Genomic DNA, 20,782 nt, shown 5'->3' on the forward strand with positions numbered 1-20,782 from the left:
GTTTTTCAGTTTGTTCATTAGTAAATTAAATAAATGCTTTTTGGTCTTTCACCAAGCTTTCCCTTTGGAACAAACCTTCTTTAATATTTCAATTTATAGCATGAATTCTGTAACCTTCCACTGGAGGAATGAAAATGCTTTCCACACACAGGAATACAACTTTTTATCATATTTATTTCATACCCTATTTTAAACTTTTATTCCAGTTCTTTATAATTTTAAGTTTGTTTGCAAAGAGGCAAGGGGAGAGGGGAGGGGGGTTGAGGAAACACCCTTGGAGACTAGGCACATTATTATAATTATTTTTTTCGCTTTAGGCCATCCTCTTTTTTCCGTTTATCGTCGTATGTGTTTTCCGATTTTGGGTCGGTCGGTCGGAATTTAAAAAACAAAACAAAAAAAAGTGGATAAGGAGTCTGGAACTAGGAAGTACCTCAGTATAATATCCGTGAAGCCTGGAAACAAGACGACATGGTTACAAAGTCAACATGGCGGCAATGGAGAAGGAAAAACCGACGTCGTGTTTAAACTCAAACGAGAACAGCGTAAAAAGGATGAACCATTACCTTCTGTAAACATTTTTTTTTTTGAAAACGCGAAAATCTGGGTCGGTCGGACGACGCTTAACAGAGAAAAAATGGGGATGGCCTTAGAACAGTCTGGCTGTCTATCTTTTCCAATGTTTGAACCCCATAGCCAGCGTACAATATAAAATTGTGACGAGGTCGATCGTTAGCCTTTGCGCAATTAAACGCTATACAGATGCCTGTCACTTACTGATTATATCTCAAAATATTGCACCCAAACTCTTGAAACCTCATTTGAACTAGCATTCTCTTACTTTGAGGCAATTGTTTCTTTGAGGCATGCATGCGCACAAAGCAAACTTTTGAAAAAGAAAATACAGAGCGGATCTACGAGCGCGTCAGACTTTTATTGGCAGTCCGTATTCTCCGCGTTCTTTTTCTCTCTCATTTACGGTTTTGGCCGTTCAGTTGCTTTTGTGCGCGTTGGAAACGTTTTCGCCGTTTGAACATTCCGAAACAAAAAATGTTAGTGGCAGGAAAGGTCAAGTTTTTTCTGCAAATGTTGAGAGGATAAATTCATAGGTTTATTGCGTGGTGGGTGTGGGGCTACCTCTGACCCAGTTCACCCCATTGTGCTTATTCAGGCATGCTTTTCCAAATCTTTCCACAACATCTTTTGTGACTGGTTTCCTTTGAGAAGAGGGGGTGGTTTGAGGGAGAGGCGGGATCCATGTCTCACGACGTTTCCCGTGGCAAACTCAGATACTTGCTTGCTCGCGCGGTAGTCTCAGATACAAGCTTACCGAAAACGAAGGACTCTGGAACAGTCAGGTTGATGAGCAATTCCGATTGGCTCGAAACGGTTTCAAAGAAGCCTAATTTTTTTCCCGAGCCGTCGCTCCTAATGGTCACTAGCGAATATCTTCAGAAAAACACGATGACTAAGAAACCACAGGCTTTCCCCTTCTGCGCATGCTAACGACAAAGGGAAAACCGCTATACAAACCAAATCGTTCCGGGTACTCAACTCAACAACAGGCTTCAAAATCTTTTTTGTGCTTGTTTATTGAGCATTTATTACACCGTCGCTCTTTCACTATTTTCCTGCATAAATTACTTTCAACGTAAAGAAAGAATTCCCCCTCGCGGGAAATATACACAAGAGTTTATCGCAGCCTAAAATTGATGATTTTGCAGTACTAGAATTCGTCAGTTATTAATAACTATTATTGGTAATGAGTCAATTTGCTTCCTGGTTTGCTTAGACATTACATTCACAACCTTCCTAAATAGTGCTAACTAAAGATTATCTGACAGTTCATAGCCTGCGAGCAGGCTCTCTATTCGGGGGCAACGTGAATTGAACTCTCCGAGCGCCAAAGGCGCGATCCCACGAGTGCCAAAGGCGCGAGTCACTCGCGGGATCGCGCCTTCGGCGCTCGAGGAGTTCAAAATTCACGTTGCTCCCGAATAGAGAGCCTGCTCGCAGGCTAGACAGTACATGGAATAGTGTTTCTATATATTAAGTATATATCAAAAAGAAAAACATAAGCGGCCTTTTAAAAGGCTAACAGTTTACAAATACCTGTAAAAAGGGCGTGGACAGATCAGACAAACAAATTGATAAAGATAAATTTGAAGCCAGTAGTCGAATTATGCTAGATAATTCGAATAAAAATTGACAAGAGATGTGGTAAGAAAGCCACAAATCCTACGAAAAAGCAAAAATTTTGGTACGCGGGAAATATGTCTGTAAACAAAGAAAAGGAATCCAAGGAAATTTTACAACTTTTGTTTGAACATACCCCCATTAATCGCTCAGTGACAGCCATTTAATGTTGTAAACAGAAATGTTTCTACCCCTCTAACCGAGAACAAGGAAAAAGTACGTTTAGATCTCTGTCGATCTAACAACAGATCCTGCTGTTAAAAGATGAATGCGCAGACTTTTGTAAATAATATTTTGCACCCAGTGTGCTACGATTAGTAACTTATCTCGACTGGCAAAATCGCTCAGTTCTGATCTTTTAGAAGCCGTTGGCATAAACATTGAACAAGTTGCTCGAAATAACTTCGGTAAACTTTGGGTCACTGTCGCTAACCTACTGAAATAGTCGGTGCATCTCGTTTTATTCGTTTCCCGTTTCACTATGAGTACACCTGTGAAACCTTAGGTCGCCTTCAGAAATCGTAGCATTGACGGGAAATTTCGGGTCATATTCGGAAATAAGCGTGTTCGGAAAGGATAACCGATCTTCAGAGACACTCGAAAGACTTCGTAGATAACAGCCAGCAATCAGAGCTGAGAAATTCTGCCAGCCATTTGGTAAACAGATAAACAGCTTAGACATTATGTTATACAGAACCAGTGAAACGACGAATGCTTGGGCTCGCTTTCTTTTGCACATGCATTTCTTAGAAATAAAGGTTACCAGAGAAAGAAAGGTTAACAATTGTAAATTATACCAACTGTTAAACAAATTATTATACAGTTATATATCATACGGAGTCCAATTAAATGCAAGTTTAACTGTGAGCACAAATACGAGACAGGGATACGTGGCTACAAACGATTACAATCAGCGAAAACTCAGCCGTGTTCTAATGGAAATCCGCGAATCTGATCGTTTCTCCCTTTGTATTCTATCCGCTGTTAGTACTAGGAACGCGGCCGTGTTCTATTGGAAATCCGCGAATATGATTGGTTCTTGCGTCGTTTCCGCTGACATAAAACACACTCGCACTATTGGTGCCATAACAACCTGCTGTTTAGATATGATGATGATGATAATGACGACGATGATGATGATGATATGATGATGATGATGATGACGACGACGAAGACAGAACACGATCGTGTGCGCATTGCACATTCAAGGAACGATTTTTCATAATTTTTGGCTAAAAGTACATAAAATTGTAGGTATTGGACTGCAATCTTTCAGAGTTTTTACAAAAACAATCAGACTACCTGCCCACGTTTTCGTAGTCTAATTATTAAATAGAAAACAATGGGATTACCAATCAGATTCGCGGATTTTCAACAGAACAAGGCCGAGTTTCTACCAAAAGTCAATACAAACTACTCAGTTCAACGGGAAATTCGAGTTAGTGAAATAATACTAAGTAACTACTGTTATAACGGTCCTTAAGTACATTAACAACTTAAAGGGTCCCTGACCACGCTATTCTTTAAAATTTCTGATCACTTATCAACGAGATCTCGTATAAATTGACAAACTTGTTGACTGAAAAACCAACCTTCAATCTTCTTCAGCTTCGACTACGTCAACTACTACCACTTATGTATTTAATTTTTTTATCGTCCAAAGTTGTGTTGCAGAAGTTTGAGTTGATTTTAAAGCAGCATGTCTAAAAATAGCGTAAACTACAGAGCCTCTTTAATTAACACGTCACACAACACACGAACCACAGTACCACCAACTAGCTATGATACACGAATTAATCACAGGGACACCATTCGCGATCGCAAGAAAGGCTGCCTCAGTTTGTGTTATAACAAAATGGAATGTCAATTGAAAAAAGGTTAAAACTTTGGCATGGCCAACTTGGAATTTAATTTCATTACGCTGCGATCACAACTGAACCCATGGACAAACAATTAAATTCTTTATCTCACCCTACTACCACAAAAAACAAATTATTTTATGATACTGGCTCGTTCGTTTAAATTGGAATTACAATGACTACGACATAGACATCACATCGCTTAACTTCGCTATAGGGGCGGACCATTATTTTTTGGAGAGGGGGGTATGAGAAATATTGCAAAAATTGTTTGCAAAGCCTGAAAAGTCAAAATAAATTGATTGAAAACAAAATGAGTATAAAATAAAATACTCGAAGAGTGAAGGGAAAAAAGACTTTGCACAGGCGCATAAATTAAAATTAATGGTCCGTCCCTTACTTTTTAACAGCATGGATGAAAGTCTTCGCTTCTTGGTTTTTTATGAACAAAAACGAAATTCAAAATTTAACGCCATTCTTGTCCATCGTACTGGTAGATATCTTTAAGTGGATTGCCTGATCTTTCAATGAATTATTCTCCAACAAGCCTTACTGTTCCCCTTGATCAACGAAGAAAAACAAAGGGTCCCAAATCACGCAAAGACATGACTTTTACCCCTTAAAACCAAACTGTTACAACAAAACAAAGACAAGCTTGACCAGAGGCAGGCCGCGAAACCTGCGCATCCACTTCCGGTCAGGCTAAACATGTCCAAGGAAATCTAGTTTGATTATCGTGAAACCCCGCAGAGTAAAATTACAAGCAAAACTCTAGATGTTCGAATCCGCAGTTTCACCAATGCAGAAACATAATTTTTTTCCGCACGCTTTCCAAAGGTAATACTTACATCTTATTTAACCTGACCACATTTTTTCTCATAATAATACTAGAAATATTTTACCACTTCTCGTTACAATACCAGAAATATTTCCCGAGTACATTTGATGACCTAGCTAGCTAATCTACCCTACAATTCTTAGACATTCACGTCGTTGTTGCTCGGGACCTCTTTTTCCTTGGCTGCAAATTCAGGATTGACATACGAGAAGCCGTGGAAGTCGTTCTGATTGATGTTGGCGATGAAGGATTTGTCGCAGGGCGTCAAGCGCGCCGCCTCGTCCGTGAACTCAGGATCGAAATTGTCAAAGGAACGTTTGGATTTCTGTTGATGAACAAGTAAAAACTAAATGTCGAGAAAACAGAGCTGAATCTGATCAGAATAACTCATTGCGCCGGTGTTAAGCACTGCTACAGGTACATTTGCAGGGTTGCCTTTTTACCCGTTTTCCGAAGAGATGCTCGTCGTTTCGCTTTGGGGTGTAACTTACGGATTTGGGTCTCACTTAAGTTGTTCATGACAAAACGCCAATATTTTTCGCCGTCAAGATTTCGTTTAGTGTTAGCCACCTTTAATATTCGAAAATTTAAGGTGGCTCTGAATCCACGCCAGAAATTTGTTTGACATGCTGATCATTCCTCGCGAAGCGAGGCCGAAGGCCGAGCGTAGCGGGGTGTACAATTTTGTCCCTCAAAGGGCTTAGGCGGGATGAAATCTCGTGTGGAGTTAACGGTCATATATATATAAATAATATTTGTGAGCTTGGTGTCTGGCGGAAATGACGTCACACGGCCGCGCGCTGGTGGCCTAATGGTGTAAGCGTCGAACTTGAAATCAGATCTTCGGGACTGAGGGCGGGGGTTCGAATCCGGCTAGGGTTTTTTTTTTTTTTACTATTATTTTTTTTGTGGGTTCGAATCCTGAGACTTTCATTTTTATCGTTTTTCTTTTCGGATTAAAATAACACTGATTTCCACATCAAAGTCTCTGTAATTGTGCAGTTCGTTGTTGTTCAGTTTCTGTTTGTATTCTGTCCGCGGTATTTTGTCGAAGTCTCTGTAATCGTGCAGTTCGTTGTTGTTCAGTTTCTGTTTGTATTCTGTCTGCTGTATTTTGTCGAAGTCTCTGTAATCGTGCAGTTCGTTGTTGTTCAGTTTCTGTTTGTATTCTGTCCGCGGTATTTTGTCGAAGTCTCTGTAATCGTGCAGTTCGTTGTTGTTCAGTTTCTGTTTGTATTCTGTCTGCTGTATTTTGTCGAAGTCTCTGTAATCGTGCAGTTCGTTGTTGTTCAGTTTCTGTTTGTATTCTGTCTGCTGTATTTTGTCGAAGTCTCTGTAATCATGCAGTTCGTTGTTGTTCAGTTTCTGTTTGTATTCTGTCTGCTGTATTTTGTCGAAGTCTCTGTAATCGTGCAGTTCGTTGTTGTTCAGTTTCTGTTTGTATTCTGTCCGCGGTATTTTGTCGAAGTCTCTGTAATCGTGCAGTTCGTTGTTGTTCAGTTTCTGTTTGTATTCTGTCTGCTTTATTTTGTCGAAGTCTCTGTAATCGTGCAGTTCGTTGTTGTTCAGTTTCTGTTTGTATTCTGTCTGCTGTATTTTGTCGAAGTCTCTGTAATCGTGCAGTTCGTTGTTGTTCAGTTTCTATTCTGTCTGCTGTATTTTGTCCGTTACTAGGCAACAATAACCCAGAGCTTCGCGAGGCCCTGCGAGTCACGTATTACTAGTTATTCAATAATAAAAAGTGGGGGTCACCGAGGTCGTTTTGGAGTTATAAGCACTTAAAGCGAAAATGAAGGGTGTTTTTAAAACGTTAAACTGTTGCTATGGTAACCAATGACGTCATGAAAATGACCACATTTTGTTTAGCAATGATTGGACATTTGTTTGATACCATAATTGTAGTAGCAACTGATAAAAATTTGTAGTACTGTCTGATCCATCAAAGTACAAGAGTGGGAAAGTGCAAGAAACCGTTGTGAGCCTTTTAAGTGTCATGGTCAGAAAAAATCAAAGAAATTTTGGCCACAGCCAAAAACCCATACTTTGTCAGTTTGAGGGCCTAGGTATGTAACTGAAAGATATGAAGTTAGTTTTTCGAAATATTCAAATTTACGGCAGAAAACCACGAATAACGGTAATCGTACCGGAAGCTCAAATTTCACTTCTCGACAATCCGAAATTTCACGCTTTTCAGCTTCTTGCTACCCAGACGTTTCAACCGCTGTAAACCTGTCCTTACCTTAGTTGCATAGATTGACTCTTCCTTTATTGAAATATAGTTAGTATTTTTATCTCTGATTATTTCTGAGCCAGCTGAGCCTCGATTAAGTAGACACATTTTTCTCATTTAGGAAAAAGGCTAAAATAATCCAAATTCAGTGAGGAAAAAAGCTGACCGGTAGTGCTTCAAATCTTCTGATATTTTAGCCAAAGAGAGTCCAGTCGTTGAATTTTAGGTTTATGGTTTCAAAAGTGTAGGATCTAGTAGCAGTTTTTAACAAAGGTCGATCAAAGGTCGACAAAATTACAATTCCGCGGCTTTGAAAAGAACAACTGAAACACGTGACACGAAACACGCAATAGAGTAATTTGTATATTTTTTGGGCAAAGACAACACGGTAAAATTAGCTTTGAAGTTTTATACGTTTGAGACTTAAGAAAAATAGTATTTATCCTAAAGATTGCCTACAATAGAAGAAATACCAAAAATAACAGCACTTGAACTCTCCCTGATGTTCGTCACGCACGAGCGACTTGGAGCGGCGAATGACAAAAATATTTTCCATTGATTCAAAGTAAGTCATATTCTGAAATAAGAAAAATCTATTTTCTTTAAACTTTTCCCACAAATCTGTCTTAACTAAAAAACGAAACAGCTTTCATATTTGCAAATATCGTAAGATATATGTTTTAATATTTTATTAATTTAGACCACAACCGGCCTATTTTTAGCAATGGCGACAAGTGAAAATCGAGTCACCGCTTCAAAAATTTATGCTCTAACTTTAGAAATTGTCTTAACTCTCCTGGAATAAATTGGACCTTTATCTGTATAAAGCACACAATTTTGATTCGTTTAAAAGAAACTATTAATACGAAATATTTTTGATTTGAAGTCTACTTGGCCATTGACGCGAACGGCTCAAAAAAATGGCACATTTTAACGGATCACTGCGCAAAAGTCCAACTACTTCCGCATTACATTTGTTTCCATACCAACTAAGAAGAAGTCAAAGAGTATGGAAATGGAAAAATATGTTGTGGTTTAAGCGAGCTTTTAGTGCAACCAGGCGGCAACTTGGCTTATGTTGCGAACATGTTTTGTTTACATTGCAACAGCGGGCAGTTGCTCAAGCGAAAAGAATTTAGCATAAACAACACAATATTTCGTAAACATTGTAACTTTACAAAACTTTATATCAGCTCACACAATAAAACATCATTTAAAACTCGAAAACCTTAGCAGCTAGCGAGTCAGCAAAAAAAAAAATACTGTCGCCTACCTGCAAGCCGGTGAGACAACAAAATTCATTGTCAGGTCCGCCATGGCCATGTTATTGGATTCCACATTTCTTTCTGGTTTTCGTCAACCATAGTATCCGCAGAAAGTTTCAAACGGTAAACATAACACACATAACATAACATTGAACATACCACATGATTGTGATAACTTAAACAAATGAAAGAAAGTTGCGGGCAACACATCCCAAGAAATCAATCGATCACAACAGATCGGCTTGAACAGTTGATTGAAAGTTGCGTCACGCAATCTAACCTGAATCCAACTGCCTTATGGGCGAACTGAATAATTATTGTCCAAGAATCGGACTGTCCAAAATATCGGCCATAAATATTTTTAACAGATGTATATGTCCTCGTGTGCACCATTTTGGTATGTTTATTAGAAACGAAGCTTACGTATTAAGCTGAAAACGTATTTAGCTGAAAGAAAACTCAAACAATCCTATTCGCGGACGGGTTTTTTCATTCCCCGGTTGGGCGGGTTCATTAAGGGGGGGGGGGGGGGGGTGTAATAGAGCTCAATTGACCTCATCATCTATTCCTTCTTACGGAGAAAGAAGTAGGGTGGAAATTATCAGAAGGATAGAAAAACCCTGCACATTTTCTGGCCACACTAAAAATATAGCCAACGAAAAAGTGAACAAGACATTTTTGCCTAGAAAAATTTTCCACTCAGCCATTAAAGGAAATCTATAAGCTTATACTACCGTAATACTGCCTTATGGGCGAACTGAATAATTATTGTCCAAGAATCGGACTGTCCAAAATATGGGCTGTAAATATTTTTGACCGACGTATTTGTTTGATTTCTTGTTTTCGACCACTTCCTGTAAATCTACATCTGGATGCTTCCAAATTTGAAATTTTAGGCTCGCTTTTCAAATACAAAAAACCCCGCTTTTTCAAAATAATAAATTGTTGTAGTAAACGATAAAGGTAAGTAAGAAAGAAATAAAAAGTGGAACAAAAATAAGTCTTTACAAACCACGCCGCCACGCACTTGTCATTCATACTTTGTTGTTGTTCTCGCGAAGCATTATCAACTTACAAAACAAATGGAGGAGTTGCGCTTTTTGTTTCACACTTCAAAGTATAGAGGAAGTTGCGGCAATCGAAGGGGATAACCGAGCTCGTTCGTCTTGGAGACTGCAATGATCTTATAGCAAACCATTTAATTTCGTGGCATTTCTGTTAGAGCACGAACTAGTTTTTGCAAGAGCAGGTGTATTTGGATTGTCTTCATCAAAGAAAGGCGAAATTATATAAGTCCCAAGCATCGCCATTCTAGTTTTTCATAGGGAATATTCAAAACAGCACGGGCCTTTCTAATATCCCACTCACCGTGGTGATAAAAAAGCCATTAGAAGCAGAGATGTGCTAAATGTGCACATGGCCGACAAGATCAGGTTTGTAAACGTATCTCACATTACGGTAGTATAAGCTTATAGATTTCCTTTAATGGCTGAGTGGAAAATTTTTCTAGGCAAAAATGTCTTGTTCACTTTTTCGTTGGCTATATTTTTAGTGTGGCCAGAAAATGTGCAGGGTTTTTCTATCCTTCTGATAATTTCCACCCTACTTCTTTCTCCGTAAGAAGGAATAGATGATGAGGTCAATTGAGCTCTATTACACCCCCCCCCCCCCCCCTTAATGAACCCGCCCAACCGGGGAATGAAAAAACCCGTCCGCGAATAGGATTGTTTGAGTTTTCTTTCAGCTAAATACGTTTTCAGCTTAATACGTAAGCTTCGTTTCTAATAAACATACCAAAATGGTGCACACGAGGACATATACATCTGTTAAAAATATTTATGGCCGATATTTTGGACAGTCCGATTCTTGGACAATAATTATTCAGTTCGCCCATAAGGCAGTTGGATTCAGGTTAGATTGCGTGACGCAACTTTCAATCAACTGTTCAAGCCGATCTGTTGTGATCGATTGATTTCTTGGGATGTGTTGCCCGCAACTTTCTTTCATTTGTTTAAGTTATCACAATCATGTGGTATGTTCAATGTTATGTTATGTGTGTTATGTTTACCGTTTGAAACTTTCTGCGGATACTATGGTTGACGAAAACCAGAAAGAAATGTGGAATCCAATAACATGGCCATGGCGGACCTGACAATGAATTTTGTTGTCTCACCGGCTTGCAGGTAGGCGACAGTATTTTTTTTTTTGCTGACTCGCTAGCTGCTAAGGTTTTCGAGTTTTAAATGATGTTTTATTGTGTGAGCTGATATAAAGTTTTGTAAAGTTACAATGTTTACGAAATATTGTGTTGTTTATGCTAAATTCTTTTCGCTTGAGCAACTGCCCGCTGTTGCAATGTAAACAAAACATGTTCGCAACATAAGCCAAGTTGCCGCCTGGTTGCACTAAAAGCTCGCTTAAACCACAACATATTTTTCCATTTCCATACTCTTTGACTTCTTCTTAGTTGGTATGGAAACAAATGTAATGCGGAAGTAGTTGGACTTTTGCGCAGTGATCCGTTAAAATGTGCCATTTTTTTGAGCCGTTCGCGTCAATGGCCAAGTAGACTTCAAATCAAAAATATTTCGTATTAATAGTTTCTTTTAAACGAATCAAAATTGTGTGCTTTATACAGATAAAGGTCCAATTTATTCCAGGAGAGTTAAGACAATTTCTAAAGTTAGAGCATAAATTTTTGAAGCGGTGACTCGATTTTCACTTGTCGCCATTGCTAAAAATAGGCCGGTTGTGGTCTAAATTAATAAAATATTAAAACATATATCTTACGATATTTGCAAATATGAAAGCTGTTTCGTTTTTTAGTTAAGACAGATTTGTGGGCAAAGTTTAAAGAAAATAGATTTTTCTTTTTTCAGAATATGGCTTAGGCTACGTTTACACGGACACGGTTTCATTTGTAACCGCATCGAAAGCGATGCGGTTACGCCTTTCGTTTACACGGCATCGATCGAGACCACTACTGTAACCGGGTCGTTTTGAAAACGCTGTCAAAAGTGGAGCGTTTTCAAAACGATACGGTTTCGTTGTCGTGTAAACGGTCAAAAACGGTGAAACCGCATCTATTTGAAAACGGCCATGTATTTTGGCACGAACTGGCTGGCTTGCGAAGGGTAAACACGGTGAAACAAGCATAAAGAGCAGCGCTTGCTTATACAATCACATTCGAAAACAGTCGGAAAATCGTTAAATAGGCTCCGTGTAAACACTTCGATACCGTGTCGTTTTCGATGCGGTTTCGAGTTCATGAAACCGTGTCGATTGATAACCGTGTCCGTGTAAACGTAGCCTTACTTTGAATCAATGGAAAATATTTTTTTCATTCGCCGCTCCAAGTCGCTCGTGCGTGACGAACATCAGGGAGAGTTCAAGTGCTGTTATGTTTGGTATTTCTTCTATTGTAGGCAATCTTTAGGATAAATACTATTTTCCTAAAGTCTCAAACGTATAAAACTTCAAAGCTTATTTTACCGTGTTGTCTTTGCCCAAAAAATATACAAATTACTCTATTGCGTGTTCCGTGTCACGTGTTTCAGTTGTTCTTTTCAAAGCCGCGGAATTGTAATTTTGTCGACCTTTGATCGACCTTTGTTAAAAACTGCTACTAGATCCTACACTTTTGAAACCATAAACCTGAAATTCAACGACTGGACTCTCTTTGGCTAAAATATCAGAAGATTTGAAGCACTACCGGTCAGCTTTTTTCCTCACTGAATTTGGATTATTTTAGCCTTTTTCCTAAATGAGAAAAATGTGTCTACTTAATCGAGGCTCAGCTGGCTCAGAAATAATCAGAGATAAAAATACTAACTATATTTCAATAAAGGAAGAGTCAATCTATGCAACTAAGGTAAGGAAAGATTTACAGCGGTTGAAACGTCTGGGTAGCAAGAAGCTGAAGAGCGTGAAATTTCGGATTGTCGAGAAGTGAAATTTGAGCTTCCGGTACGATTACCGTTATTTGTGGTTTTCTGCCGTAAAATTGAATATTTCGAAAAACTAACTTCATATCTTTCAGTTACATACCTAGGCCTACAAATTGACAAAGTATGAGTTTTTGGACTGTGGCCAAAATTTCTTTGATTTCTTTGATTTTTTCTGACCATGACACTTAAGTCCATTAACCGAGAGAAATATGAAATTTCAAGATACAAAACAGCCATCTGCATGTATACTTACAATTTTTGGTTTGAATGGCGGTTGAATCTCTCTATTCATAAGCTTAATCCAATTAATGTGCCTAAAGAATAAGTGATCTTTAATGTTCTGTTCTCCTTTTTCTCCACACCCCAGGCGCTTGGCTGGGTGCTTGGTCAAGAACTACAAGAAATAACAAAATCAAGCTATTAGTCACGACAATACAAGATTTAGACTTCGATGAAATGCACAATTCTCTGCTACTTGCGCAAAAATTCCGCAGATAATAAGACCTGGGCACCTTTCTCGAAAGCCCCGAAAACTTTTCGGGCCCGTAAATCCAGTTTACTATCTCTTAGGAGTGTTTAGGCCTGAAACTTTGTATGAAGGAAACCTCTGTTCATATGAAAAATATCATGTAATTAAACAGCTCTGTCATTATGAGGTTTGACATTTTGCTATGGCTTTTCGGGTGCGAAAACTTTTATGGACCTTCGAGAAAAGGGCCCCTGGCCTTAATTTTGTTCCAAGCCTTTTTTGGTGCGCTAATTTTCGGGTGGAATTTTGCGTTTGAAAAATAGTTGGGCTTAGTTATTGACGGGACTAACCGTCAAAAGAAATTATAGGCGCACATAAGAGTTCATCATGGTAGTAATACTCTTTCTAAGGATATGTAAATGAGATTATGGTTGTTTAAAATGTCTTCTTACCCCTTTGATAATGGATACAGCCTCCTTGGATACTGATCTAGGGTATGAAACGCTGTGCTCCAAAATGGAGTTGAACAGTTCATCTTCGTCATCACCATCAAAAGGAGGCTGTGATACGCAGAATTGAAATAACGTCAATGTTACTAACAATGCAATCGCCACCGCCTTTCTATGGTTGCCACAGCCATAAGTTTTCAAAATGCCCTTTTTTCCCTGATAAAAATAAAATTTCCCTGACTCGCCAAATAAATACAAAATGTCAGATATAGTAACGGCCTCCAGCCTCCACTTCCAACCAGACTGTCAACAACAACAACAAAAAACGCTGAGATCACATTGACCTGAAATGTTTCTTCCAGCCATCAATTGTATAGAATAAGCAGTGTTATATTCCTATTTTGCTGAGTTTTATTCAATATGTTAATTTTCCCTGACCACAAAAAAAAAAAAAATTCCCCAACTTTTCCCGACCTTGAAGAATGTTCCTTTTCCCTGACCTGGCATATTTTGCCTTAGGACATATTTACAGAGAATCATTGACCGTCATAATCAGTTTGTTTTGCACATGCTGTGATATCTTGCGCCGTAGTTAACTGCAAGCTAAATTGTTTCCAATAGTACAGTTTGTAAATAGAAGTAACTGACCTGTCCAGCTAACATCTCGTAAATAAGGACTCCAAGAGCCCACCAGTCAACAGAAAAACTGTAAGGCTGATAAGCAACAATCTGCGACACAAAAGTAACGTTACTTACTTACTTACTTACCTAACGTAAAGGGTAAACAGGAAGCAAGCACCGTAACTAGCAAGCACTGTAGATGAGCCCTAGTACCATACATAGAATACACTATGAGGTAAACGACTGAGAACTTAGTGCCTTGCATAGAGTTTAGCAAACCAACAACTGAAGGTAATTGTACTTTTTTGATGTCTTCTGTCTATTTACACGATAAACAAACATAACAAAATAAGCCAAACACAAATTAATTCAGTGGCCAGAATTCCATGATCATTAACTAGTAACACTTACAGGAGTGCGCTCGACCTGAAATGGAGTCATGTATCTCACGTTAAAACGAGATTCTAAAACCTTTTGTATATGACTTCCTTTCAAAAGTTCCAAGATTCTACTAAAAATACCATACCTCTGGGGCAATATAATCTGGTGTCCCACAAAAGGTCCGTGTCGTCTTTCCATCATTCATGTTTTCTTTACACATTCCAAAGTCAGCAATTTTGATGTGACCTTCACTATCCAGCATTACATTGTCCAACTTTAAATCTCTGTATGCGCAAAAAACAAACAAACAAACAAACAAAACAATGAAAGATTAGTTGCATGTACGAATCTATCTTACAGTGAAATACCATTCTAAAATGTGATACACGGACACATGAAAAAGTATGGTACCAAGTAAAGGTTCGTGAATTTTTTTGAGTGAATATTCAATAAGGTGCCACCAGGTTGACTTTCACTCACAGAAAACGACAGCAAACTTGTAGTCTAATTGTTTTAGTAGACACCTTAGAGGACTGAAGGCTAAACAATTTTATCTATTTTTACAGCAAGGCGCCCAAAAGTGTGACCACTTTTAATTTATTCACATTCTTTCGTGCAGATTTAATCCAATCAAAAGCCGTGGATAGCTTGCAGTTGACTTCTGATTGGATTAAATCTGCACGAAAGAATGCGAATAAATTAAAAGTGGTCACACTTTTGGGCGCCTTGCTGTAATTCTGGGATTGCAAAATATCAATATTTTCTTCTCTTTCTTTCTTTGTTTTTCCTTCATCGAAAAATGTTTTCGCCCAACAAGAGTGGAGTTCTATACAGGCCGGTGTATTCCTGAAAAACTGTTTCTGGAATATAGGTTGTTTCCGAATTCTGACAGAGCATACGCACGGACGCCATTAAAATGCAAAGGTAATGTGAAAAAAATGGCTTTATTAAAGCCGCAAATGAGTTCATTCCGATCTAAAACACGTTTGGTGGTTTGCTTAGAGCGGTTTTCACTTGAGTGCCGAAAGTAAATTGCGTTTGCTTTGGTTTTGCATTACTACACTCAGTGATTGGCTTAAAAATCTCGCGCCACTTTCTCAGCCAATCAGAACTAAAACCAAAACCAATCGTGACTCGCTCGCGCACGTTTTCCCGCGCATCGTGCCAGCTAGTATGTACATGTATTTGCTTCGAGTTTTGATTGGTTCACTGGATTGTCTGTGTCCTTTGTGATTGGCCGGAGTAATTACTTTGGTTTTGGTTTTACGACACTCAATTGAAAACTGCTCTATCTCTGAGTCGTGGTGCACTTACCTGTACACGATTCCTCTTTTGTGAAGGAACAACAAGCCAAGGACAATTTCTGCTATATAGAAGCTGGAAAATAAAATCAATTAAACTATGTCATCCATTTGGTCTTGCAATGTAAGTGTAATATGCCCAGCCTTTATAAATGGGTTTGCCGTGGTATTGTCTCTAACGCAATTAAACCTCTCTTCACAAACACCTCGTCTGTAACATGGGGTTTATTGGACAAATAATGATAACAGAAAGAGGGACGGACAGACAGACAGACAGACAGACCACTATAACACAGTCGTTTTGTTAATTAAGAACTGCTCACTTGGTTTCTACACTAACATAAATTATTAACTCCACCTTAATTAGCACATAAAGACACCTCCAAAAAATAGACTGTTCAGGTCTGTCAACTTGTGCCACTATTAACAAGATTCAAAAAACTTTGGAAGATTTCAACAGCACTTCCCATTACACTGCCAGTGTTCTGCCTAGGATTTTGGGAAGGCCAGGTGGTATTCTGACTGTGGTTTTTAAATGCAGTCAAAACCTGATTCGCGGAACTTGTCCCCCCACGTTACTATCACTTTTCTGTCTTTTTTCCAGAGTAAAATTTACTAATTTTAGTTTCTTTTCTGAGCAAGCCAAGTCGGCTGAGTTCACCATTCTTTATACGAACACGAGAACTTCGTTTAGTATTCCATGTACAGCACTTTGAAGTGCTGTTGTGTTTCTGTAGCAATTTGATAAAGCTAAGGTAGCTGCTGCTCAACAAAACGAATGCATCACACACAGATTTAAACACATTAATGCCACGGTAAATGACTTTTATAATGATATTAAAGGTGCGAAAACATAGTAAAAAAAGTGATTTCGTCTTTGCTTATGGAAAGGAATTCCCGTTCCAGATCTCAAACAGTAGGGTTATGTTGTGTTACATCTTCAATTTTTAAGCCAGGCGGCAACGATTTTCCTGTGAATCAAGCTAGGCGGCCCGCCTGGCCTTAAATACGTAGGGAGAACACTGACTGCACCCGGGGGGGGTACTCGAAAAAGTTTTGTACGGGGAGGCTCCGCCCGGAGATCCAACCCCTTACCCTTTTATATACCATTTTGATAGAAAAGGTACCCCTTTTGTATACCTTTTATTGCAAAAAGCACCCCTTTCATATACCTACACGACATCACATTTACCTAAAACAGGAAGTTTTCTTGTCATTTTTATGAAGTGCTTTATAAATTAAGACGATACATCCAAAAGTTGCGTTTGCTCGAAATATTTAATGTAAAGGCCTTTTAAAATATCATTATGGAAGATTTCCCTACCCTTTCATATACCTAAATTTGTGAAATTCCTACCCTTTTATATACCTGGAGCCTGAAAAAGGTACCCCTTTCGGGCGGAGCCTCCCCGTATAGGCCATTATAGGGAGTACCCCCCCCGGGTGACTGCATCACACATCTTTATTTAAAACTTACACTGCCTGTGGTTCTTTAAATCTTCCAAGTTGTTGGATGTGAAACATCAGGTCTCCACCATTTACAAACTCCATCACAAAGTAGAGGCGATCCTGAAATAAATATTACCACCAGTCAGAACATCACGTAAAAACCCCTTTTCCAAGCCTACATTACTTGCAAAAAAATTCAGACAATTTTAATTTCAGACAAAAAGAGTGTCCGAAAATTAAAAAGGTAATTGACTCACGTAAGACTGGAAACAGCAGAAGAGAGAAGTGAGGAATGGTGGTTTGCCGAGTAATGCCAGAACTCGCTTCTCCGTCATGGTGCACTCGACATCATCATCTTGAACAATGACATCCTTCTTCAAAACTTTGATAGCATACACCTCGTCTGTACTTTTCCGCTCGGCCAACATGACCTACAAAAGCAAAATCAAAATGTCTATTGTAAATTCTCTAAAGAGACCCTGAGAACGCATTAATTTATTTCCAGCACTTTTGAGAAGGAAGGGGGTTAATACTCTCAAAAATAGGGAGGGGTGACTTGTACACCAACAGGTTATCAATTTATCACTCATTATTTTCCTAACCATAATCTTATTTATAAATTCCAGTATGTGGATAAATGATACAACAACAACAACAACAACTACAACAACAACAGCAATCTTTATTTCGTGCCCAGAAGAGTTTTACAATAAATAAATACATGCAAAAGGAAAAATTAACAATAAAAAAGAGCACAGCCACTTAGAAATACCTAAGGCTAATCGAGCTAAGTGGCTGGGCCAAGCGGAAAAAAATATTGCAATAAAGTAACAGAGTATAAAAAACGGGACACGATTTCCATTCACACACACACACAGACAGATAACAAAACTCAAAGACTCAAAGGACAGTGCAGAATGCGATGGAGCCGACGATTGAAAGTATGATGTTTTATGTTCGTGTTTATTTGCTTTATTTTACTTTCGGAAAGCCTCAGAAAAGCCTGTTCGCAGACTACTTGTATTCCTTCCCGGGTATTCGTTACACTAATCTTTGCAACCGTAACACGACACAAGATACTTTTGTTTTCCTTGAAAATGCTGTAACATGATGCTTTTGTATTTTTGTTTTTTGTTTGTTTTACGGCGGCATCGATGGCATTTGTTTAATTTAATTAAGTTACGATTTAAACTTCACGAAAGACGATTCTCAAAAAGTAAAGAACAAAACTAATCAAAAGACATCTTTTTCGAAAGGTTTTTTTAAACGCAATACAGCTAGGATATTTGTTTCCTGGTTATCAGCAGTTTACGCCGAAAATCTCGGTGCAAATTTTATTCATACCTAATTATGAAAGCACTGTGAAAGTCTCAAAATCTAATTTAATTAATTTGCGTTTTTCACTTGGTGTCACGGAGTCTGCAGGAATCCTACCACAAACACGCAATACAAGCGATGTTCAAACAAGCACGACTCTTAGATTTAAGTGAGTCATCAATGGAATTCCAAACTTTAGCACCGAAAAAACGAATGTTAAATTTTCCGTAATTAGTCCTTGCTTTTGGCAGATAGTATGAAATCTTACTTGCCTTTTGTCAATGAATTTTTTTTGTCATTTTATCAAAAACTAAATTGAGGATTACTTACTAAGGGTAAATGTAATTCGACTTCTGCATTATCAGCTATCCCGACTCTTTTCTTTGCCAGGTGGTAGTTCACCAGCGTGTTTCGTTGTTATTGTTGTTTACACTGTGTTTGGCTGTATGTTTACTGTACACGTAGTTGGAAGTGACTGTTTCATTGAAAGTTCTGTTTCTCCTCTTTATTAATGCACCCTATGCGCTTTAGGCAGGACAGGAAAAAACCCAGGAACAGTAAGCCATTTCCGAGTTCCCCTTTGCCTCCATTTCAAAACGAGTCTACGTGCGAAACCATTCAAATGAAAATGAGTTTCACCTTTATGTCCATTTTCATGCAAATCAAACTCATTTTCATTTGAATGGTTTCGCACGTAGACTCGTTTTGAAACAGAGGTTAAGGCAACCCTCCAAGTTTATTTTTTCCCTTAGTGGCCATTTGGCCATCGACTGCTCAAGTTTGGTCGCCAGTGAAAAATTTTGGTCGCTTAATTAAGCTCACACTCTCAATCCTTCTTCTCAATTTTAGTCGCCAGGTTGGCGACTTCAATTCCAATTTAGTTGCCAGTTCCAAAATTTTAGTCGCCATGGCGACTAAAATGGTCTTAACTTGGAGGGTTGGTTAAGGGTAACTCGAAAATGGCCTATTCCTTGGGGCAAGTAAATTTTGCTCTTGGGCAAGTCAACATAGAAGTTTAGTAGTCCTGTAGGCAAGTGAAATAAGCCTCAATAGTCTTGTGAGTCTGCGTGACAGTAAGAAATATTTAAGTGAGGGCAAGTAAAAAGTGATGTCTACTGGCCCAGTGGGCAAGTGGATTTCAATTTTTTTTCCTGCCCTGGCTTAGGGAGAACTGTTAATCAAAGAATACATCTTTGACGTGGACAGACTGAAAACACAGATTGAACAACTACTAACTACTAACCTTGCCAAAGCTTCCTTTTCCAAGAACTTTGAGGAAGTGAAAATCCTCTGGCCTGTACCTTACTCCACCCTCAGAGTCATAACGATTTGCCTGTGCTGCACTGTACTCTCTTTCCTGTCTATCCTCTTCTTCTTTTAACTGCGCTTGCATGAACTAACAAGCAAAGAACACACTCTAGTCAGAGACTTGTAAAGGCAAAAGTTATTTTGAATGGAAAATGAGTTGAGCAATAAATGCCCAATTCCCTCTATGGCAAGCACCTCCCGGGAATCATGGTACAAATGTAGTTGCATTCATCACACATGCGTGAGACTTAGCAACGACAACTACAACTACCATGATTCCCTGCAGGCGCAGGCCATAGAGGGAATTGGGCATTTAAGAGACCAACTAGAGATTATAAGTTTGGAATCGACCTACAGAACAAAAATTTCGATTTTTGTATTCAACGGTTTCAACTGATCATTCTTGGAACATTGTACAAACATTTCCAGAAAATTAAAAGGGTAAGGGGATTTTCAAAAGACAAAATTTTGGAGGGAGAGTATGAAACCAAACTGGAATTTCCAGAGGGGTGTTGGGGTTTAAACCAAAATCTTTTCATTGGAGGGGATACATATTTTTTGAAACAGTACAGTGGTGGATCTAGGGGAGGGGCCTGGGACCTCACCTTATTTTAAAGTGTTTATGACACTTTATTGGCTTTTTTCTTTCGTTGATATGCTTAAAGGATTCATAGTTATAATTTGTCCAAAAAATATTTTTCATTTTTTTTCATCAAACAAGTAGACGTCACAAAGGTGACGTGACGTACCTTTTGGCTGCGCACCGCTATGGCAAAAGGTACGTCACGTCACCTTTGTGACATCTACTTGTTTGATGAATTTTCAAGATGGCTGAGAGTGCGACATTTTGGTGGCAAAAAACAACAGAAAAAGGCTTTTTTGGACAAATTTTAACTATCAATCCTTTAAGCATAGCAACGAAAGAAAAAAGCCAATAAAAGATTTCGTGTCATAAACACTGTAAGGCCAAACAGAGGCCGTAGGGCCGAGAAAAATTATTTTCAAGAGCTACCCACTCCTTCTTATTCAAGCCCTCCCCCCCTCCTACCCTGAACTAAAGGTCTGGATATGTCACTGCAGTAGATTGTCTAAAAGGAACACACAAACATAATCTACTAGGAGTTCAAAAAGAAATGTATGGAGATTGGTAAG

General features: G+C 38.7%; 1 protein-coding gene across 1 annotated transcript in view; it reads right to left on the reverse strand.

Moving 5' to 3' along the window:
• Positions 1–1,574: 1,574 nt before the first annotated feature.
• Positions 1,575–20,782, reverse strand: part of LOC144631546 (protein kinase C alpha type-like) — a 29,708-nt gene continuing 10,500 nt past the window's right edge. The window contains exons 8-16 of the mRNA XM_078489991.1: positions 19,566–19,718; positions 17,263–17,436; positions 17,034–17,125; positions 15,570–15,632; positions 14,401–14,539; positions 13,902–13,982; positions 13,257–13,364; positions 12,589–12,729; positions 1,575–5,218 (exon numbers count right to left, since the gene is read on the reverse strand). Of these exons, the coding sequence (XP_078346117.1) occupies positions 5,033–5,218; positions 12,589–12,729; positions 13,257–13,364; positions 13,902–13,982; positions 14,401–14,539; positions 15,570–15,632; positions 17,034–17,125; positions 17,263–17,436; positions 19,566–19,718 (1,137 nt within the window). The 3' untranslated portion in view covers positions 1,575–5,032. The remainder of the gene's footprint in view (positions 5,219–12,588; positions 12,730–13,256; positions 13,365–13,901; positions 13,983–14,400; positions 14,540–15,569; positions 15,633–17,033; positions 17,126–17,262; positions 17,437–19,565; positions 19,719–20,782) is intronic.

Source organism: Oculina patagonica, chromosome 12 (assembly GCF_052425735.1).
Source record: "Oculina patagonica isolate OP01 chromosome 12, crgOcupat, whole genome shotgun sequence".
Taxonomy (NCBI): domain Eukaryota; kingdom Metazoa; phylum Cnidaria; class Anthozoa; order Scleractinia; family Oculinidae; genus Oculina; species Oculina patagonica.